Source organism: Lynx rufus, unplaced genomic scaffold, assembly GCF_022079265.1.
Source record: "Lynx rufus isolate CCGP_SWC_20201006 ecotype Redwood Valley unplaced genomic scaffold, mLynRuf1.p SCAF_9, whole genome shotgun sequence".
NCBI lineage: Eukaryota > Metazoa > Chordata > Mammalia > Carnivora > Felidae > Lynx > Lynx rufus.
The window spans coordinates 62318036-62341685 of record NW_025814897.1 but is presented as its reverse complement, the minus strand read 5'-3'; the positions used below and the strand labels follow the sequence as shown (position 1 = coordinate 62341685).

The 23650-nt window shown below is 42.3% G+C and overlaps 2 protein-coding genes across 3 annotated transcripts; both read right to left on the bottom strand.

The window, feature by feature from the left end:
• Positions 1–91: 91 nt before the first annotated feature.
• On the bottom strand, positions 92–6515 carry LOC124505960 (olfactory receptor 52B4-like). The gene is made up of 2 exons (XM_047072003.1): positions 6502–6515; positions 92–1070 (listed from the first exon to the last, which is right to left on the bottom strand). Exons 1-2 carry the CDS (start codon positions 6513–6515, stop codon positions 92–94), a joined length of 993 nt encoding a protein of 330 aa, XP_046927959.1.
• An 8970-nt stretch (positions 6516–15485) lies between these two features.
• TRIM6 (tripartite motif containing 6) lies at positions 15486–22973 on the bottom strand. Of its 2 annotated transcripts, none has more exons than XM_047070831.1 (7): positions 22536–22973; positions 21963–22058; positions 21061–21291; positions 18557–18579; positions 16844–16944; positions 16531–16557; positions 15486–16308 (listed from the first exon to the last, which is right to left on the bottom strand). In XM_047070831.1, the coding sequence occupies exons 1-7, from the start codon at positions 22956–22958 to the stop codon at positions 15746–15748; spliced, it is 1464 nt and encodes a 487-aa protein (XP_046926787.1). In that variant the 5' UTR covers positions 22959–22973; the 3' UTR covers positions 15486–15745. The 2 variants fall into 2 exon arrangements, with proteins under 2 accessions (XP_046926787.1, XP_046926786.1); XM_047070830.1 differs by having other exon boundaries at positions 21061–21285; positions 22536–22958.
• Between the last annotated feature and the right edge of the window lie 677 nt (positions 22974–23650).

Sequence of the window (23650 nt, the reverse complement as noted above, 5' to 3'; positions counted from 1 at the left end):
ACCCACTGAGCTTTCTCCTGGTGTTTCAGCTTATCTCTCCCACCCACCACTTCCACAGACCACTTCACATATGGCTAGAGATTCCGAAAACTCAGTTCTTCAACCAAAGTGATTTCTGCTTTGTAAACAACACGTGAACCACCTGCTCTCTGATTTGCTTGGTCTTAATCCCATAAATGATGGGATTCAGCATAGGTGGGGCAAGCATGCAGATGTTGGCCAACAAGATGTGGGTATGAGGAGGAATGTGGCGTCCAAACCGCTGAGTAAGGGTTGTGAAGATCGCGGGGCTGTAAAACAGGACAATGATGCAGACATGGGAGCCACATGTGTTAAGAGCTTTGTGGCGAGCATCTCGGGAAGGGATGTGGAAGACAGCACGGAGAATCAGCACATAGGAAACAAAAATTAGCACCACATCTAAAACCACTGTTAATATTAGGATGGAAAATCCATACCAGATGTTCACACGAATGTCATTACAAGCATATTTGGCCAAGCCAATGTGTTCACAAAAGGTGTGTGGAACAATATTATCTTGGCAGAAAGTCAATCTTTTCAAAAGAAATACTATGGGGAAAAGTGTACAGAAACTTCTAAGAATTATAGTCACGCCAATTTTTCCAATCAGTGCACGTGTAAGAATAGTGGTGTATCTCAGTGGGTAGCATATGGCAATGTAGCGGTCAAACGCCATCACCAGCAAGATCCCCGACTCAGACATGAAAGTGCAGTGGATGATGAAGAACTGAGTGATGCAGCGATCCAGGGAGATCTCCCCAGCACGGAACCAGAAGATGGCCAAGGCCTGAGGTACTGTGCACGTGGAGAGGACAACATCTGCTCCGGCCAGCATGCAGAGGAAGAGGTACATGGGTCCATGGAGGCTGCGCTTTGTGAGGATAATGCACATGAGCAGGCTGTTCCCAAGCAGGGCGATGACATAGGAAACGAAGAAGGGGATGGAAATCCACACATGCTGGTCCTCTAGCCCGGGGATGCCCAGCAAGTGGAAGATTGTATGGCTAACAGCAGTGTGGTTTATGGTTGTCATGCTTGGAGCAGATGACCTGGGATCTCACTTTCTGTTCACAAAGAGATGAAAGAATTATTCTAATATTCCTTGTGAATATTAAGACTTTTGTCATATCTCACACTCTTCATCTTCTCAGAACATGCAAATAGGAAATATGCAAGGATAAAGGATATGGTCTGCACCACAGTGAGTGACAGTCAATTATCCTTACCTCCAACTAACCAAAGTCAGAGACATTACTGTCTGTATTTCACTTTCAAAGAGGATTATGCATAAATAGAGAAACTCATTATTCATGACTGGGAAGAGTGTAAAAAGATACTTGAAACTGACTAATTTAGTAGACAAGAGGCAGCATAAGAAAAGGTGAGCATACCAATCAATGCACAGTATGTTCATGAAACACTTCCAGCGTCGGGTGACAGGTGCATAGGGACTTGCACAAGCAGTGAAGAACCTGATCACAACTTCATACTTAGACCTCACCCTTCACACAGGACACAGCCATCAGATGTCTTAAAGCTATTAGTGTTGAATGATAACCCGTGAAGGTTTATTGGAATAGTAATTGAAGAGATTGGATGCTAAAAGCTAAGTTGGGTTCCAGGAATAGAATGTATCTGAATGTAATACAGCCGCAGAGGAATTAAACTAATATTTATTAAGCATTGTTTTATGCCAGGAATTGCAGTATGCACATTATACGTGGCATTTTGTATGCTCTTCATGTAGGGAGCAGACATCCACTCTAGGGAGTGGATATTGTCTCCATTTCATACCTAAAGAGGGACTCAGAGAATATGAAACTCTTGTCCAATTTCCCAATCAATAATTGATAGAAATGAGTTTGAAATTTCTCCGACTTCAGTGTATACAGTTTGCTTACTTGTGAAGAGAATCAAAAGAACTTCAAGAGGTAACAGGGCTTGTGTGTCTCATGTTCATACCTTGGGGAGCTAAGCCTAGAAATGACTGAAAGTAGAAAAAGAAAGGCATTATTTCTGGGGATGGGGAGTTGCAGTACTTGACATTTGTAAGATTCTTCTGATAGAAACTAACATGTAATTTTACCATTTGTTTCCTAATACACCTTCCTTCATTCATTAGCTTAATCATTCAGCAAGCTTATTTGGAGCATGGGCTGTTTTTCAGACATCATGTCCTGTGCTTGAGTCCTAACTGGGCTTATAGATTGAGAGAATTGTGGGTAGATAAGCAGATGAGATCAGTAAAATGTTACAGGTGTAATGGGCTCAGAGGGCACCTCCTGAGAAGACAGCCATGTCTAATCCCGTTTTCACCAGAATGAAGAAGAAATGGAATCAATAATAAAATACCTTCATCCTGGGGTTCCTGAAGATGTTAAATGACGAGGTATCTTAAAATATCTAGCTCAGGGGCTAAGATAAATCTTATGCTCACTAACTATTTCTTCCACTCCAGCTCCCTCTTTTGGTGCTGCGATTTTTCTTTCTGGGGAGGAAAATCGCCTCCTAGTTTTTCACACCTGCCGAGATGCCCTGGCCCCTTTCCCAAAATTCCCTCCAACATCTGGCTTGGGGCAGGTGACCAGTTTGCTGCCATCCTCAAGGCTCTTTTCATGGTTTTCCAGGAGGGGTCCATAGTCTAAGTAAATGTGTTTTCTGTTTTCTCATCTCTCGTAGAACTATGAGGGCACCTGCCATTAACTGGATTGCTTCTCCTGATTTGCCACCCTACAGGAACTTCCATCTGGCCCATACATTCTCAGCTACCCTCCCAGACCTCACTTTCCACAGCTGCTAGAACCAATCAGATTTGTGCTTCTGGTCTTTACCATTCTTTGTCCAGATGTATCAATAGCCTCCAAGAGGCCCATCACCTCCGGCCTTTTGGGGACAGAACACCAGCCCAGTCCTTACGTGGATCTTGGAACCTCTCCACCCCCCGATGTCTAATTCATTCACCAACCTTAGGCTGAGTCTCCAGGAACAGAGGCCATGAGATCCATAATAAAAATTGGCTGGTGGGTCAGGAGTTGGGCTGTTTATCCTCTCTTGTGGAACTCTGGAGGGAAGTATTTATACCAGGGCTCAGGGGACAGAGCAGGTCTCCACCAGCCTCACCTTCTTCCCAAATGGGCTGGGTCTCTAAAATCATTTCCCATTACCCTCCCTTCCCCCTGACCCTCTTACTGTCTTGCTTCTCTCAAGATGCTCTGATAAGAAAGCCTTTTCTACCTAATCTAGTCTTGCTAGAGGCTTATTTAATGAATGTTGACTCATTTTCAAAGGGAATATTAAATACTCACAATTACTATGTACCAATGATTTCTATTTGTAGAGCTTTTTTCCTCACAAAAAGACTTAGGTTGAAGTTATATTCATCCCCTGGATTTTAATAAGTTGGAAATTTTAGAATCATGAATAATGATGTTTAAGTATTGCCCGAGAGTATATGAGCATTTATAAACTGTTAACATGCTTAACAGTTAGTGGAAGAGGTGTGAGTCTTAATTACTTTAAGCATTTGTATTTTATTTGCCTGCTCCCTTTGGAGGCTGTTAAGATTTTTCACTTTATCTCTTTAGTGTGATTGTGACATACCCAGACACAGTTTATTGATTTGTATTCTCTTTGAGGGTCAATGAGCTTTTGTAATCTGTAAATGTATGACTTTCATATAATTTGGAAAATTCCAGTAATTATTACTTCCAAAATTATTTTCTACCTCAGTCTCTCATCTCAATTTTGGGATCCCAACTACATATGTTAGACCTTCTGGCATTGTTCCATCAGCACCTGAGGGGCTCTTCACTTTTTTTTTTCTTTTCCTCTCACATCTTTAGTTGGAAAATTCTACCGATAAATCTTATGGTTAATTATGAGAAGTACAACTATCAAGGTCAAAGAATAAATGTATTTATAGATTTGTTAGGTATTAAAAGTTCCCTCATGGTGGTTGTACCATTGCCATCTGTCATTCTGATTGTTTATCGAGTGTGGCCATTTGCAAGAATGGCTGCCAATAATTCTTCCCTTGGCTGCACACACAAACCAATTCCCCCAATCATGAGGTGTAGTCTATTCTCTAACCCATCGAATCTGGGATCACCTTATGACTTGCATTGGCCAATAAAATAGACTTGAAATGAGGTGTGCATTCCAAGGCATATGGACCTGGCAACTTCCATTTTGCCCTCTTGGAGGCCAGCAGCCGTTTAAAAAGCTGAGGATAGACAAATGAATCAGAGAACATGTGGAGAGAGATCACACAGAGGACAAGAGAAGCATACCAGCTGACAACCATAAAGGTAAGGATTTTGCTTTAAAAAAATTTGTTTTAATGTTTATTTATTTTTGAGAGAGTGAGAGCACAAGTCAGGGAGGGGAAGATAGGGAGGGAGTCAGAGACTAAAACTCAGAACTGGGAGATCATGATCTGAGCTGAAACCAAGAGTTGGACGCTTAACCAACTGAGCCACCCAGGTGCCCCTAGTTGCTTCTTTACAGCATAAACATGAACTGTTCTTGGCATACAGTAGGCACATGATAAATATTTATCGAATGAAATATGGTAGAATGAATAAACTTTGAGCAATAGAAATACGTGACTTCAGTTGCTGGGTGTCATTTAAGGTGCTTGGATACCCTGAAATCTGGTGATTCCCCAATCAGGGAGAGTTTGGTAGAGTTTCAGAATGTTTTATTGGTGTTGGATGATGCCAGGGAATGGGATTTGGGAGCCTCTCACTATTCAATTCATCGAGGAATTTATCAAGAATTCCCACCTCAGCCTGGTACCTCAGGAGGTGAGGCATTTCGCTACAGGCTACATTTACAGCAATATTTCCCATTTCATTTTTCATAACTGCTCCTCAGACACAGTGTATAATTCATCCTTCACCCCTCATTTGTCATGCCATGCACTTCTACTACTTCTGCATCCTTATACTCATTGACTTTTTGCCAAAAATATCCTGTTTGACTGATTTTTTTTAAATCATATAAAATCATGAAATTTTTACTTTAATTTTTTTTAAGTTTATTCATTCATTTCTACAGAGACAGTGAGCACGAGTGGGGAAGGAGCAGAGAAAAAGGGAGAGAGAAACCCACGCAGACCCTGCACTCTCAGCACAGAGCCTGAGGCAGGGCTCAAACTCAGAAAAACGTGAGATGGTGACCTGAGCAGAAACCAAAAGTCAAATGTTTAACCAAATGTTTAACCGACTGAGCCACCCAGGTGCCCCCTGAAACTGTCACTTTAAAATAATAGTAATGAAATGCAAAAAAAAGGACAACTGTTGCTAGTGAGGTTTAATTTACTTTTTCTTTGCTCTTTTATATATATCTTTTTACATTCATAACCAAACTATATCTTTTATAGAGATTTATAATAGTTATTATATTTCAAACATACGATTTTATGGATGCAAAATACATCAATTTATGATAGAATCATATTTTACCCATCCATTTCATAACTGTTTTTAAATTTTTAATAAATTTTCATTGTGATAAATGTATATAACATAAAGGTTACCATCTTGATCATTTTTAAATGTACTGTTCAGTAGTATTAAGTATGTTCACACTGTTGTGCAATCGATCTCCAGAACTTTCCATCTGCAAAACTGAAACTCTATAGTCATTAAACAACTACTCATTCCCCGCTTCCCCCCAGCCACTGGCAAACAATTCTTTTTGTCTCTATCAGTTTGAATACTCTCAATATCTCATATAAGTGGGATCATACACTGTCTGTCTTATGGCTGGCTTATTTTATTTGTCAAAATGTCCTCAGGTTTCATCCATTTTGTAGCATGTGTCAGAATTTCCTTCCTTTTGAAGGCTGAATAATCTATTATATGTAGAAACAACTCATTTACAGGTTCTCAGACCCAATTCCAACATGGGGGAGGTCCTCCACAGAACACAAAGCAATTCTAGGCAACGACCAGGGTGTCCAAGAATTAACTTCATTCTGACACCACCTTCCCAGAGATAGCATCAGATTCCGCAGATTACGCGTTCAGTCCTACAAGACTACCTACCCCTGCCCCCATTTGAGACACCAGGTGCAAGTCCCAGGCAGTTACCTGGGCTTCTGACTTGTACAACCACAACCTCCTCCTTAGGTTCTTTTAAACTCAGGGAAACACTTACATTTGTCAGCTGAAGGATGGAATCAGCATCCTCATGGAAGAGATGTGTAGGATGAGGTATGGAGAAAAAGCGAGGAAATTCCAAGCTCTCTGAGTGCACCACTTTGCCCCAAACACCTGCTGTTCACCCAGTCCTTTTGGGTTTTTATAGAAGCTTCATTCAAAGTCATGATTGACTAAGTCATCGGCTATTGGCTGATTCAACCTCTAACCCCTCAGGATGTCAGGGGTGGGACTGAAAGTTCCTACCCTCTAATCACAAGTTAGTCTTCCTGGCTACCAGCTTCTTGGGTGGTGTCCAAAAGTCACCTCCATTAACATAACTAAAGACATCTTTATTGCACTTAATCACAGGAAATTCCAAGGGTTTTAGGAGCTGTGAGTCAGGAACCTGGAAAGAAGACCAAATACATATGAGGAATATATTTTGGTTGTCTGGATGACCAAATACATACATTTCTAATAAATCACAATATTGCAACCACATCACGTTTGTCCATTCATCCACTGGTTACGATTTAAGTTGCTTTCACCTTTCGCCCATTACCCATAATGCTGCTATGAACACAGGTATACAAATATCTCTTTGAGACCCTACTTTTAATTCTTTTGGATATATACCCAGAGTGGATTTGCTGGATCATGTGGTAATTCTATTGTTAATTTTTTTTAATTTTTTTATAAAAAATTTTTTTTTTCAACGTTTATTTATTTTTGGGACAGAGAGAGACAGAGCATGAACGGGGGAGGGGCAGAGAGAGAGGGAGACACAGAATGGGAAACAGGCTCCAGGTTCCGAGCCATCAGCCCAGAGCCTGACGCGGGGCTCGAACTCACGGACCGCGAGATCGCGACCTGGCTGAAGTCGGACGCTTAACCGACTGCGCCACCCAGGCGCCCGTTAATTTTTTTTTAAAGAACCACCATACTGTTTTTCATAACACCTGCACCTACCAGCACTGCACAAGGGTTACATTTTGTCCAACACTTAAAATTTCCTGTGGAGATATTTTGTTGTTTTTTTGTTTGTTTGTTTGTTTGTTTTGTTTTTTTTAATAGCAGACAGCCTAGTAACCCTGACTCACAAAGGTAATGTAAACAGATTAAGAAAAAATGTAAATCTTCTCACATAAATATTAAAGCGTTATCAAAAATGCCAAAGTTTAAATGACTTGCTCACTAAGGCATGTATTTAAGTTCAAGTTTTTTCTAAATTATGAAGGAATGTATTTTTTTAGAGTTAGTGTTTTAAACATATACGGATTTTCAAATTATTTGTGCTGATTTAAAACGGGATGAATCTTTACTAACTCCCATTCAAATGGAAACAAGACTATTTGGTGCACTAATGCTAACAATGCTAATATGTGTAAACCTGATTTGGGGATGGTATTGTGAAGGAGGGGATGCGCAGGCTTGGAAAGCCATAAATATCTGACCTATGGATGTGGGTCAGAGGGAGAGATACTAAAAGGCGGCTCTGCTTCTGGGCTCCCTGGGGTAATAGCTGTCCTTGAGACCTTGAGGCAAATATATAAACTCACCCAACACTCTGATAATTCCTGTGGTGATTCATGCCATCGTAACCCACAGGAACTCCACTTGAAGCAAATAGGTGATATTTTCTTTCTGTGGGGTATAATTTCAGGGTGGAAGACCCTAGCCAGACTGTATGTTATTGGATCTAAGGCAGGTGGTTAGCAATATTAGGTCTGTCGTCGACAGTGAAGTTGACAGAGTTGGAAAGACTAGAGCAGTTGTATGCTAGCGCCACAGTCACTGGCTGGCAAAGTCAACTGTGTGCAGGTCTCTCAAACGCAGCATTCTGTGACATTACACTGACAATGTGAAATTGGCCATAGTAGGAGAATAGGCACCATGAAAATTGGCAAATACTACAAATTAGGGCCCTGTTTCTATTCATTTTTTTAATCTATTTGTTTATTCATTTTTTTATTTTTCTATTTGTTTGTTTTTTGGTGAGCTGGTTTACCAGCATACCACGACACTAGACTCACAAATAAGGGCTGTCCAAGTAGAGTGGAAAGTATTATCTGGGGGCAGTATGAATATTCTGGGCATGAGGACCCTCTTTAGCTCTCAGGGTGCCAAAGATCTCTGAGCCCCTCCAATGACGTTCCACGGTGGCCTCCGATCCTTTTTATTATAAACATCCAAGGATTTAAAGGGGCTTATTTATTATTTCCTTGTCCTGATCCTTCATTACACTCATCCAATATTTGCCACTTGGTTGTTTTGTTAAACATTTTGAAGACTTACACCGTGCTTCAGCGTACTGGGTTCTGGAAACACACAGAGAAAAAGGATAATTTTGTGAGCCCTCACAAAATTCACTATTAATTGGAGGAACATGGCCAAGTAGTCAGATATGCTCCTATCTGAGAAAGGGCTACTGACTGACCAAACTCCTTGCGAAAACAAGGGAAAAGAAATGGTTTACGGGGAGATGTATCAGTAAGCACATTCCTGACATACTGGGCAGATGATAAGAACTTCCCTGAAAAAAAGGTCTTTTTCTCAGCAAGACAAAGCAGGGAGCTAGAGGTGCATTGTCCAGGATTGTGAAAGTACCTGGATCAAGGCTAATGAAGGATTCATGAGGCATCTGAGAAATTATCTTCGGTGACCCTGAGCTAAACAATCAGCCACTTTAGTATATGCAACTTCACCTGTACAACAGACCCCAATTCTGGGCCTCTTAGCCTCTATATTCTTCCTCAGAGTAGAAAAACTCTCTTTGCTCCCCCCCGAAGTATCCAATGAATACCACTGTTTGTAATCTCTTCAGGCTTTTATTCTGCTTCAGATTCATCTCCTTTTCCTGCTATTTTTTTCACGAGCGTTGCATCAACAGCCGGCCACCAACCTCAGTAGTATTATCGTGTCTATTTTCAATCCTTCCATCTCCTCCAGCAGGATAGCTTTCCTCAGGGATGTGTGTTCTCAAAGCGGTTGTGTGGCCACTGAATGACCTGGTGGTAGTTGTCCTCAGCAGGCAGGTCCTCACAAGCCTCTACTGGCAATTCTTTCACATGATTTATTTTCAGTGGTTTCACCGTTACCGAGAGTTATAGGAACAAAAACAGGAGGGGATTTTCCTACTGCAGAAATAAAATGCAGAGATGAGGAGAGTAGAACCCAGAGAGGGAGACAACTGTGTTGACACGTACTCACTGTGTGCTAATATTTGAGTCACACACTAAGTCAATGCAGAGATGATGATGGTTGTGTATCTGTGAACTTCACCATAGCTCAGTTCAGATCCTGAACTTCTCACTATCTGAGTTCAGCACCAAGCTCCTCTCCTGAGAGTGGAGGTAGGGATGTCAGATTCAACACACAGTCAGAGAGGGCATGGAAGTGAAGCCCTAGAGTGTGGCCTGGATAATATTGGTGGGATTTCAGACAAGTAATTTCCAAACCCATGTTCTATTACCCCTACTCTTCATTCTATAGCAGGAAGGTTAGGACATAGCTACCTGCGCAGGGAATGCCTTTGTTCTGCTCTTTCTCCGACCCCCTAATCATAGTCAGAAAAACCTTCTCAATTTCATTCAGTTCAGAAAGGTCTTTTGCCCCTTAATGCACTCACAGAAGATGAAAGAATGTGTAGTAAGTTACAAAAAAAATCTTCAATTCCCAGCTATATTCCATGGAGCTGTGACAATGTTCTTGAACCTCGAAGTCCTATTTGGGAAAATTGGTGATGACAATATCATTGCCTTGTACTATTACAAGCCATTACAGATGCCATGGGCAGTATTTTTATATCAGTGCCTATCACTGAGATACAAAGGATCACTTTCCAGATCTTATCTATTTCACTGGGCTAGTAATCCTTTGGTTTATATTACTAGTGTAAACACTTCAGTGTCCAGATATTCTAGTCTTTGTTAGCTTTCCCCCTTCTAGTCTATCTTCAACTCAGCTGCTAGATTAATATATCCAATTAATGTTTTCCAGTTTCTTTTTTTTTTTTACATTTTATTTAGTTTTGAGAGAAAGAGAGACAGAGCACGAGTGGGGGAGGGGCAGAGAGAGAGGGAGATACAGAATCAGAAGCAGGCTCCAGGCTCCGAGCTGTCAGCACAGAGCCCGATGTGGGACTCGAACCCAGGAACCGTGAGATCATGACCCGAGCCGAAGTCAGTTGCTCAACTGACTGAGTCACCCAGGCGCCCCAATGTTTTCCAGTTTCTTAACTCATCATGGCTGACCATTTATTCACAGATTAAATCCAAGATCTTGAATTTATACTCTGGGCAAATATGCTCTGGCCACCATCTTTTTTTCATTTGCCCAAATTTACACTGCCACCACCACACAGAGCTGAAAGCTGTTTTGTTTTCCCCAGAGTTCAACCCATTCAATGTTATCCATAACCAAGGTCCAAGAGTCAAAGTAATCTTATATTTGTCTCCATTGTTTTATAACCATGTCATATGTCAATAGCCATATACAACGTATACGGTTCATTGTACTAGGCTGATTTTCTCACTTCTTTTACTTTAAAGCTCCAATTGACATCCCCGACTGTGGTGTCAAAATATGCATATGGAAATATCTTACTTTCTTTCCCAATATAAGCTTTCAACTTAAATTTTTTATCATTACCTTAGTCAACACAAACTACAACTCAACTTTCGTATTTCTTAGTATCATTTTTAGGTAAGGTAGCTATTGAAGTCTTTTCCTACATTTTGAGTATTATGAATTTCTTTTGACTCTTTTGTAATACCATTTACATTTCAAATGGTTCCCTGACTTGTCTTGGAATATCCATTATTGGTCCAAACTAAAAGAGGATAGTCTCTAGGTACTGTGATTGACAAATCATGGATCAAATAGTTGGTGGCCATTAATAAAGTATAATTTTCAAAGACTATACATGCTCCTTAGCAGATCCAAAAGCTCAAAGATTGTTTTGTGCTGTCAGCGCAGGGCCACTGGCACACATTCCAATCACCATCTTCCAATGTGTCTTTGACATGGAAGTCACAGGGATTTGGATTTATTCCATGATCCTAAAGACAGAGCCATCTGAACATTCTGTTGTAGCACAAGGATGCCCTTGTTGCTCTAGAAGCCACTGCAATTAAGCACAAGATATATAAGAGAAGGTGATATCATTGATATGCTGCATGGAATGTAACCCAATAGTGCTACTATTGAAATGCCATCATAAAATGAAATACAGAAAAGGGAAGTCTATTAAACATTTATGTAGTAGATTAAAATAACAAACAAGAGGCTCCAAGTAACCCTGGAGTAAGACTGTAAACTTACATTGTGTATGAAGACAAATTGGCTTTATTGATAGGAATAATAACAATAACAACAGCAACAAAACAGTCAAACACATACAAATCCCTTTTGTTTTGTGATATCAACTAATCTTCAAACATGCAGTACGACTGGTCCTAATTTGTTCTCTATCCAATGAACTATTTTGTTAATTCCTCTTAGTCCATTGACAAAATTTAGAACCTCTTCAATGGTTATTAAAGATGATTTAATGACTCAAGTCTCTCTAGCCCTTAAGTTATTGTGTAGTTTCCTCAAATACACTGTGGTAATCTTTTTTTTTTTTTCTGTATGACTCATTTTGGCTTTGATAACATTAGCAGGTCAGTGTGCAAATGTCCTATAGTAATAAGCATAGAACAATTATTGCAATTACCTTATTTAGAAGCTGACATTAACTTTGTTAGAGAAGTACATCAATCCAAGACTATAGGAGAAAACCAATGACCATAGTATTTAAATCGTATGGGTATAGCTTTTCTTTAGCAGGACTTATCAACAAAACGTGCTATTACATTTTAATCTCAAGAACATCTCTTGATATTATCTTCTACAATGGTAGTTTTACTAATGTTGTAACATTGTCTTCCTATCAAGCGTTATATTATTATTGGTGAATAGAGGTTCTACTTCTTCTTGTGATATGGAATTATCATAATAAAGGAAGGCAGAGGAAGCCTGACCTCTCATTTTCTTTCCATAATCATCTCAGTAGTTTATTGATATTCAGCTCCTTGTAATTATTTAACATCTATTTTTCCCCCTTTAACTTCATTGTTCAGTAACTAAATGAACATCTCTTTTTTTCCTTGAGCGAGTGCACACATGAGTTGAGGAGGGGCAGAGAGGGAGACAGCGTATCAGAAGCAGGCTCTGCGCTATCAGCAGAGAGCCATTATGCAGGGCTCAAACTCTCGAACCGTGGGATCGTGATCTGAGCTGAAACTGGAGGCTTAACCGACTGAGCCACTCAGCCACCTCTGAACATCTATTTATTTAAGTAGGTAACTTTGTCCATCCATATTTTTTCCTCTAGTTCTTTTTGAATTATTTCATGTCTTTATGTATGTCCATAGGCCCAACCCCCTCAGCTCAGCTCTCATTAGTACCTCAGTCTCTGCAGACGTCTTCCTGGCAGTGACAAGATAAGAGACTGAACAGAACCCACTTACAATCTGTACAGGAGTTCATCCAATCAGATCAGAGTATACATTCCAGATCTGGTTGTCTCCAACCTCCTGAAAATCCTGATAACACTCTCTACCAGTTCTATTTCTCTTATTCTATCTCCTTTAACTTTGAGCGTAGCTTGGCCTTTAATTTAAAAAGATGGTTGTTACTTAGCTTATGCCTATGCGTATGACAACAAAACATCTCATCTCTTCCCCTTTTCTTTATGAGTTTTAGGCTACAAGATGGAATAAACATGGTTCCAGAAAAAAAGCTAAGATCCTGAGTCTTTTGTAATGAGGAAGAGGAATTGCCTTAGGTTCCAGGCACTCCTGACTGTCCCACCTAACAGACCACTAGGTCTCTGCAAAAATCTGCACTCTCCTTCCCTTGAAATTTGATTGTACATGATTGCATGTGGCTAGACATTTTTACATTTTTCCTTGCAGTTAGGTATGGCCAGATGGCTATTCTCAGCAACAGAAAGTGAGCAGAAATTACGAATCCCATATATAACTGAAAAATTTAAGAAGCAAACTGCCTCTCCAGGCTTTTTTACCCTTCTGCTGGCTTGATGCTTATGACAATACTGTCCTTGGGGATGGCAGAGACTCAGGTGGAAGAAAGCTTGGTGCATGAAACTCACATGAAACAGTGCCACACAGCACTAATTACACTCGTGTTTGATTTTTATAAGAAATAAATGTCTTTAGTGTTTGATCCTAAGTTACGTGTTTGGATTTACTTTTCAGAGCAGGTTTGTCCTGCTGTGCCCAAAATGTCAAGGCCAGTAGGCCTCTGCCCAGATTTCCCCAGGAGTCAGGGCTGAAAACTCATTCCTCCAAATCTCAAATTGGACAACCTTCCCCAGACCTCACCGACACAATCCCAGGTAGTACTATGTGTTTCCTTATTGTCTACGGTCATTCATGGAACACTTCTGCTGGCAGAGGACTGCTGGGCTAACTCCTTTTCCCTGGAATTTATTTCCTGGGAAACTAAGTGACAAGGGAGCAATTACTCAGGCCGATTCCCTTTTATCATTTCTCATCCGTGAACACCCACTAGCTCTGTGGACAACCATTTGCCGGCTCCATCTCCTTTCACATTTCTTCCAAGTGAAATGGAAATCAGGATGAAGAGTGTGCAGTTGGCCTCTGGTCTCCCACAGATTTCATCTCTCAAGTAAAACCCTGCCCTACAGCAAGCCATTATTGAGCTCTGATTATATCCTGTACTTCATCTCCCCCCAGACACCAGAGCTGAGCCTGAGGATGAACTTGTTAGGATTTCCTCAAACCATGAAAGAACTACAAAAGTCCACCAGACTGATGGCTAAAGACAGGGACCAGACTAGGCAGTCATATTCTCTGGCCATGATCCCTTGCTATGATCTCCCACATTGTAAATATCTAGATATGTTGAGATCTTCTCTCTGCCATTACCTTCTTCTACAAAAATGCCTCAGAGGGCCAGGAGGTCTGTGTAGAAATGAACATATCTGCCTACACAAGGCCCCCATAGGGATAGAAATTGCATTACAATAAGAGCTATTCAATAGAAAAGCTACGTGAGCCACATATGTAACTTTAAATTTTCTAGCATTTACATCAAAAAAGTGGAATGAAACCGGTGTAGTTAACATATACTTATTTAATCCCGTATACGCAAAATATTATCATTGCAATCTACAATAGAAAAGTTGTAAGATACCTTAAATTTTTTTAAAACTAAGTCATTGGGGCACATGGGTGGCTCAACCAGGTAAGCATCTGACTCTTGATTTCAGCTCAGGTCATGATCTCGCAGTTCATGAGATTGAGCCCCATGTGGGCCTCTGAGCTGAAAGCACAGAGTCTGCTTAGGATTCTCTTTCTGACTCTCACCTGCTCTCTGTCTCTCGAAATAAATAAATATAAAAAAATAAACTAATGTACATTTTACATGTACAGCAGACTTCAATTCATAATAGTAATACTTGAAGTGCTCAACAGCCACTGGTAGCTCTTGGCTACCATATTGGACAGCTCTAGCTAACTTCTGTTTCCACTCTCACATCCACCTCATAATTTCTTTTACAGCTGGCTCAAAAGCATATAGCACCTCTGCCAAAGTCCTAGCAGCTCATTCACAAAGCTGTTCACATTTGAGCATAAAGAAAGGGGGTAAAGCTGGAAAAAATCATTCTCTTCCTTAAAATTCTTTACATTATTTTCTTTGTATGTTTCCTCCCATTCTGGGAGAAAAACCTGTTTTGGATTTATCATTTTCTTCTCTCCTTTTTCTACTTCAATGAATTTGGGAGATTTGTTTTAAATTTTCAAACACTACACTTAAAATTTTAAATCCATGAAGGTTGTAGTAAAAACTGAAATTAAAATTTCTTTCTTTGAATTTAAAGCCATCAAAATTAACATTATAATGGTTTTTAGCACTCAATCCTATATATACTTACACAAAAATACAATACTTTGTTCATTTGTTGCATTTTATAAAACCTGACAATGATGTTATAAGAATGCAACATTACAGGTCAAAATCTTTCATAAACAGAGATGGGAATGAAACCTAAACAATGTATTAGCAAAAATAAATCCAGTATCGCATGTGAAGAATAATAGTGATTTATTTCAGGACTTTGTGTTGCATTTAAAAATGGAAACAAATCAATGTACTCCAATAACAGAATAAAAATGACACAAGAAATCTCCATCTTATAGACAGTATCTGTTGAAATTCAATTTTTCATTCAATATTAAAAAAATATAGAAAATAGAACAGAACTTCCTAAAAATTTGATCCCATGAATCAACAACAAAAAGAACTCCATCAAATATCATGCTTAATGGTAACATGTTGAAAGCTACCCCCCACCCATCCAAAGGTCTGTAATTAACTAGTTAGGGATGTTCACTATCACCTCTGGGTATATTCTAGCATTGAGTACATGTTCAAAGTGAAAGGCATGAGAATGCAGGAATACAGAAGTTCAGAAAAGAGAGACTGAGGTACAGATGGACCTCAGACTAGAGGGTACTGCTCAGGTGTGAGTGGAGATGGCAGAATGTTCAAGAGCTTGGGCGACGCAGGGTCATCGGGACCACACAGTTGCAGGGATTAAAATATGGAGAAAGGGTGCTAGGAAAGTAATATTTAGAGAAGGTGTAGATGGGAAAACCATGGTTCGTGACATTGTAAAAGGAGACAGTGCCAGCCTCGTAGTCTAAGAAAATCCCAACCCGGCGAGGGGGCACCATCATAGAGAGGAGCAGGGAAGTGGAAGATTCCTCATAGGCTCTATATTCATGTTTATGATGTAGCCCAATCACCCAGTATCCACTTTGAGGTTGATATCTGGAGTAAACATTTCGATTATTCGTAAACTGGTTGAAACAGTACGTGGGTTCCGCTGAATTACTGCACACCCCCAGGATCCAGTCAGTCTTCTTGGCCACATCTACCTCCCAGTAGTGTTTCCCAGAGGAGAAATGTTGGGAGCCCAGGATACCACAGTCATAATGCTCTTCCAGGTAAGACCCAGGCAGCGTGGCACCCACAAATCTCACTTGTCTCCGGTTTTTAGACATGACAAGATTTAAGTTAGCCGTGTGTGGATTCAGAGTCACGTCCACTGTGGGAAAAGATACAACATCAGCAGGGGAGGATAGGTACGTGGGTCTTAAGACACTGAAAAGAGGAAACACAGAAGTGGAGGAATTGGAACTACATGGGGGTATGGAGGGATGGTATTAACACTTCGTGCCTTAGAGTATGTGGGTATGTCAGAGTAGGGGGGGAGCATGTGAAAGAGAATAAGGACATGTTGCTCAAAGATGCCATGCTGGCTACTTACCCCAGTAGCTCTGGACATCCGTCAGTTCTGTAATGATAATCAGAGTCAATCATGTTGCACAGAACTGACAGTCTCAGGTCTGCTGTCTCCCCATCATGGATTGAGGGGGGAGGCAGGGACTTCTGTAAAAATGCAAGTTGGCCATCTCATTCCTCCTTAAATATGAACTGTATCTTTTGCAGCATGCTATGTCCCTCCCTCTCTGACCTCTCTCTGCACCACTCTCCCCAAATATCAACTCTTCGCTCTATTCTATTTATTGCTTGGGCTACAATAATTCCACATCCAAAAGCTGTCCCCTGAATCTCCTCACCTCTAAACACTCGCAGCATCCTTTTCAGATCTGGGACTCGAAACATACTCTTCAGCTTGGTGGGCAGAGCTTCTGGCTTCTTTAGGGTCCAGAACTCACTTCTAGAGAGAAGAGACCTTATGAATCTCCTACACTGCTGCCCTTGGGTTCTTCCAACACCTGTCTCCCTCATCTCCCCGGTCCCTGGGAGAACTTCAACATTCTTTCTTGAAGAAAATTAGCATAATTCACCAAAGAGCCCTAGCACTGGAACCAAAGACTTGGACTAGAAACTAGCTTCTCAGTATCTGTGTAAACTATGATAGGATCTAACCCTTCAAAGCCTCATTTTGGTTGGTTTTGTTGTTTTTGTAAAATACAATCATTTTCCCTTCTCTCTCTACATCTTAAGATTATATAAAATTAAATAAAATAGTGACTGGGAAATCCTTTGCTTCCTCTAAACAAGATACAAAATGCTTACAAGTGCCACCTTAGAGGGTCTACTACAAGGGGCTGTGTTGAAGGGAGACTGCCAGGAACCTGCTGCCAGGGCTCTGAGAGTATTGAGTAAAGGGCTTCTTCTGAAGACTGAGTTTAGGCCTTAGGGTCTCCCAGAGGCCTAGGGAGAAAGGCCTTCAAAAAGAGGCCTGTCTCTAGGAATATTACGCCAGTTGGAGAAAGGAGACATCTTCTCCAAACTGAGAGTGAAGACTTCAGAAAGGACAACAGTCTCCATATTTCATGTGTCTGTGAGGAGCGTAAAGGTACCAGGTGTGTGGACAACCTTAGCTGTCATCTTGATGGATGAAATTCTAGAGTATGTGATAGAGCAGAGAACAGCTTTTGTTCGAGGCCTAAAACAACTCTTCTCAAGATTTCACATCTATGTTTTTTTTTTTTTTTTTTAACGTTTATTTATTTTTGGGACAGAGAGAGACAGAGCATGAACGGGGGAGGGGCAGAGAGAGAAGGAGACACAGAATCGGAAACAGGCTCCAGGCTCTGAGCCATCAGCCCAGAGCCTGACGCGGGGCTCGAACTCACAGACCGCGAGATCGTGACCTGGCTGAAGTCAGACGCTTAACCGACTGCGCCACCCAGGCGCCCCTCACATCTATGTTTTTATTGGAATTGAGAAAAATGGAAGTCTGAGGAGAAATAGGTAGCAAGGCAGGACTGTTCTAAAGCTAAGGGAGAAAGGGAAATTGAAGGCAGATGCCCCAAGAAATGATTCTTGGACCTTGGGAAACACAGATGGGAAATTTCCTTCTGATAAAAGACATGGACAAAGAAAATCCCTGTGTAGATTAAGGTAGCTATAAACTACTGTGTAGATTAAGGTAGCTATAAACTACTGTGTAGATTAAGGTAGCTATAAACTACTGGAATCAGGGCTGGAAGCAGGTAGAGTTTTGTGGCAAAAATGTTCCATCATAGGATACTAGAAGAGTAAATGATACTGTAACCTTTTATTCTTAAGAACCACTGTCCCCAATTTGTGACATCCATCCCCACCCCATCACTCAAATTCTCCTACCATAGAAACCAGGTCATTCCCTTTAGTTCAGGGAACCCAAAAATCCTCAAGATGAGCAACTCAGGACATCATAGTCCTAAATCTCCCATCTTGTGATTTTTCTTCTTTCCTTTTCCACTGACCACAAGATAATTCTATGGGTATCGGAACCTTTGTCAATCCAAGGGAACCATCCTGTATTCTCCTACACATACCTTTTCATGACATCACTCACATCCTAGGAAGGAAAGAGAAATTGTTAAGGCAAGGAGTTATAGGTCTTATCCTGTAACACAGCCTCATCCATATTCCTTATCCATTCCCCACAACCCCATGATATCATGGAAATAAAGATGGACCCAATATGGAGGCCACAAAGTGGAGATAAGAACTCAAAGTAGACTGTCCCTGAGCCTCTATGTAGCAATGTTGGGAGATGATTCAACTCATCAATAGCACCTTTATTTTGACAATAGTGTGTGTGTGTGTGTGTGTGTGTGTGTGCGTGTGTGTAATGTTATATATGCACATCACCTATTAGCACTAGAGAATCTCACATGATTAAGTCATAATTTCTGTCCTTGAGATGCTTACATTCTAGTTGCTAAGGACACAAGAGTCTTAACTATGGTTATTTTTCAAACTTTGCCTCTTCTAGCCCTCTAAGCTATCCTTGCTGACTTCTTCCAGTTTTCTTGATTTTGACACACACATGTGTTGATGATTCCCAAATTGGAACTTCTGCTCAGATCACTCTCATCTGCACCAGCAAATGAGCCACCGACACCACAAACTCAAAATGTTTAAAGGAAAACTTACTTTTTCTGCAACCATGAGGTCTCGTATCTTCCATCTTCCTCAGTGTTACCAGCATCCATTTAGTCACCACATTTAGACAAAGTATCATCCTAAAAACTACCTTACATTCACCCTGACGTCCCATCTTAGGCCAAGCCAGTCCATTTCATGCTCGCAACTTCTTTTAGCCACCTGGTCTTCACTGTCATCACTGCCACCTCCTCCCTCACTTGAGCAGAAATGCCTCATAGCCTCCCACTTGGTCTCCCTAACTTCTGCCTCGTTACCACAATGACTGAAAAAAAGGCCAACAGTTTCATCTATTTTCTCTGTGTTGGGGCTATCTTTAAACTGGCCTGCATGTGGGAAGCAGTGGAGGTGGTGGATACGTGTCAACTTACACCAAATACCCAAGGTTGTGTGGGCCTTAAGGCATGGCTGTACTGAGGAACCCAAATGACCAAATCAGAGTGCCACTTCATGGCTCTTTTTCTTTTGTTAGTGTTATTCTCAGGGGTCATATTTTGAAACTTGAAAGCTGTGGGCTTGCAGCAGCTATCAAATCTTACTGCGCAGCAATGCCCCATAGATACAGAAAAGAGAAGAGGAATGTGTTTGTGCTGGACAAGCTCTGGAAAAACTGACTGTGAGATAGCACTCAAGTTAAGATGCCCCCTGGGCAAGTCATGCTAATGGGTGTGAGAGTATACACAGGTGCCTGGGCGAGCGACATACACTGATGATCCCTTTGCATGTACGGAGCAATTTTTACATCTTGAGGGGTCTGTGGAGAGGCAAGAATGGGAGCAGGGAGAAGCGTCAGGGTAACCCAATGTCAAAGACGAAGCAAAAGGGCAAGAAGAATAAAATGAAGATGGGAAATCAGGAGGAGTGTGGAACAATGTCAATAGTAGGGCGCAAGAACAGGCAATGATTATTCTACCACCAAAGGGAGAAGAGGAAAGCAAGTAGGCAAACAGAAAGTAAGGAACAGCCTGAAGGTTCCAGAAGGTTACAAAATACATCCTGTCTCCACTTCATAGTCACCCTATTCACTCTATGCAGAAAATACCTGCTCAGATTTCAACTTCAATTCAAGCTCCTGCACGAAACCTCTCCAGATTTGACACCTGGCACCCTCCCAATACACACATATGCTCACGCACACACACACCAGAGTCCAGTCTTCTCTGTGCCTTAAAAAGACCTGTTCGAACTTCTATCACAACACGTTAAATGATTCTGCCCTAAGAAGACAGTAAAGCAAAGAAGGGTTTGTGATTACATACAGAACCTCTAAGTACTTGAGCTTTGTAGGTGTTTGCCGGGGACTAAGCTGGGTGAAAAGTACCTGACAAATCCCAAGTCAGCATCAGAGACAACAGGTGCCGAATGCCTACCTCTTCTCAACAGGAAAAGAGGCATTATGTGCCCCACAAGGGTATTTGGCAATATCTGGAGGATTTCTGGTTGTCAGAGCGGACAGGGGTGGGGGGTGGGGGGTGGAGCTACTGGCATCTAGTGGGTGGAGGCCAGGGATCCTGCTAAACATGTTACAATGCACAGAGCAGCCCCTCCCAGCAAAGAATTCCCAGCTCAAAATATCAATAGTGCCGAGATTCAGAAGTGCTGCTGTAGAACATCAGTGGATATAACAGAGCTTCTCCACTGTATCAAATAAAGTTTTGGACCTCAGTTTATACATAATAAGTAAAAATGAGACATTCCCCTAGCATTTGTACTTTAATTATTCCATTCTTTATCCATGACCTCTACACAGTTTAACAGGTAAAAGGCCCAAGTGGGCCAAACGAATTGTTTTCTTGCCCCCACCAGGTCATCAGTCCCGTGTAAGAAGGGAAGGAGAGTTAGTCTCCCTTTGCCTGGACCGTCAGATCAGGGGCTCCTTCACAAGTCTCACCTGCAGCAGCTCCATTGCCGACCCCTGACACCGAAGCTCCAGGTCTGAGATGAGCTCCCTCAGTGACTGGCTCTGCTGGTCCAGCTCATCCTCAGCCTCTTCTAAAATACTCAGCCCCTTCCTCTCTTCCTCCTCCAGCTTTTTCAACTGTCGCTGCTCTTCTTTGTCCAGGATGCTTCTCAACTTATTAAACTGTGTCTGGATCCTGTGTCTCTCAGGTTCCATCTGATTCTTTAGGAACATGCAAGAGGAAGAGGCTGCTAGTCTGTTGAGCTGAGGGTCTCCTCTCTGGAGCGGGGATGGTGGGGGGAGTCAGGCTCTTGGGGCCAGGTCTCACCGGGAGAGGGTAAATGGGGGAGGAAGTCCTGCAGAACCTGTTCTTCCTTTCTGTCTTCTTTTCAGCTCTTCCCAGACCATGAGCCCCAGGCTACCTTATCTAGCCCTCCTAGATATAGACTATGGCTCCTGGGTGAGGTCTAGATTCCAAGCTGCCTCCATGGCCTCCCATGCATCTGCATTGGCCTCTCCTTCCAATTCAGAGTACCAAGGTGGGAATGATCGGCCTGTGTGAGACCTGTCTTTCCAGCAGCTTTCAGAGCTTGAAACCATAGAACAAGGTCTGGAATCAGGAATTGGGGGCCACCAATGGCCTTTCCTCTCCTATGTAACTATCTTCAAAAACCTGAATTCCTTTTTGATGTATTCATTCTCTGACTCCTCCTTCCCCAACTCCACAGCAAGAACAATACCCTTGTTTGTAAGGGTCGCAGTAAGGATGGGGCAAAGGGAAGCTCTTCCAGTCAAATGAGGGAACAGACAGGACCAGGGCTCCTTTGCCCTCGGTTCCCATGCCCTGCCCTGATTCCTGTCCCAGGACACCTTCAGGAAGAAATCTCTCTTACCTTCCAGGATGTCCTCTTCCTTATGATAACAGCTTTTAGTCTCTCGGCTTCCTGCTGCTCTTGCTTCAGCTTCCTCAGAGACTCCTGGAACTTCTCCTTAAAGAAACATCAGGTCAAGCAGGGTCAAGCACTAGCTTGTCTCCTTGCCCAGAACAGAGTAAATGGGGAAGAGGTTATGCTGACCTCAGAAGCCTATCCTGCTGGGGCTGAAGAACTGAGAAGGCCTAAGGATCTTTTATGTAGAGTGGATGCAGGCTGATTGTCTCTCCTCCCAGGGAAAAAACCTGCCCACGAAGGACTTTCCTCTCATTGCCGCCATATTCCTCACACTTGATCTACCAGGGCCCCTAGCTGCGCCCCCCTCCCCTCCCCCCACATCATCCTCTGTTCATGCAGAGCAGGTCTTGAGCAAGAAAGAGATAAAGTTACCCTTGGGCAGTGAGGGCCTTTTCTAGGTTCATCCTCTAGGTAAACAGGAAAACTACAAGGAAATTAGGTTGCAGCATGAAGAAAAGTTACAATCTCCTGCCAAGGCCCCCCGCTCCTCCTGCCTTCTGCCATGTGGGCTCCCACCTGGTACTCATGGGCAACCTCCTCCATGAGGACTGTGTGGTGACCACGGTGCTCCTGAGACCGCTCACAAAGCCAGCAGATGAGCTTCCCATCTTCCTTGCAGAAGAGCTGGAGTTTCTCTCCATGGTGTGCACACAGACTCGCCTTCAGCTGCATCCCGGGGCCCAACACCACCTCTCTGAGTCTCTCTGCGATATTGGCCAGGTGCCGATTCGGCCGCAGGTCCCCGGGCCGGTAGCCGGTCTGGCACACAGGACAGCTGCTTTCCCCGTCTTGGCCTATCACCCATTCTGTGCTGTTCCCTGTGATGCAGGCCTGGCAGAAGCTGTGGCCACAGTCTATGCTCAGGGGTTCTGTCAGGAGCTCCAGGCAGATGGGGCAGGTCACCTCCTCTTGTATGTCCACCAGGACTGCTGAGGTCATTGTAGCTATTCTCCTGGCTCCTGCCCGCCTAGCTGAGATTTCTAAGACACCTCCTGCTCACAGATCCTGGGTAGATGGGCAAACAAAAAAGGGTCAGAGTAAGAAATGAGGGTGAATACTGGGTGGCCCAGTCAGTCAAGTGTCCAACTTGGGCTCAGGTCACGATCTCACAGTTCATGAATTCGAGCCCCAAGTTGGGCTTTGTGCTGACAGCTCGGAGCCTAGAGTCTGCTTCGGATTCTGTATCTCCCTCTCTCTCTGCTCCTTACCCTCTCATGCTCTGTCTCGCTCTCAAGTAGAAATAAACTGAAAGAAAGAAAGAAAGAAAGAAAGAAAGAAAGAAAGAAAGAAAGGTGATTAAAAGGATGTTGGGTATTCTGAACAAAGAGATCAGATACCTGGGGCAACAAGGGCTTCTTATCCTGGCTTCAGACATGTTATTTACTCCAACTCATACTAGACGTCAATTTGTGCTCTCAGTACAGCAAGAATTATAATTTCTCTTTACTCCTACTGGATGGAGGGACCAACTGTGGCCCATGAGAAGTGGCTTTGTGTGAGCCACCATCTGTTTGTTCTCATCCACCAAAACACACCCTCGGTACTAAAAGCACCAAACAGGGGCTCCTGAGTGGCTCAGTTGGTTAAAAACACCAAAACACGCGGCTGCCTCAGGATGTGTGCACTTGCTG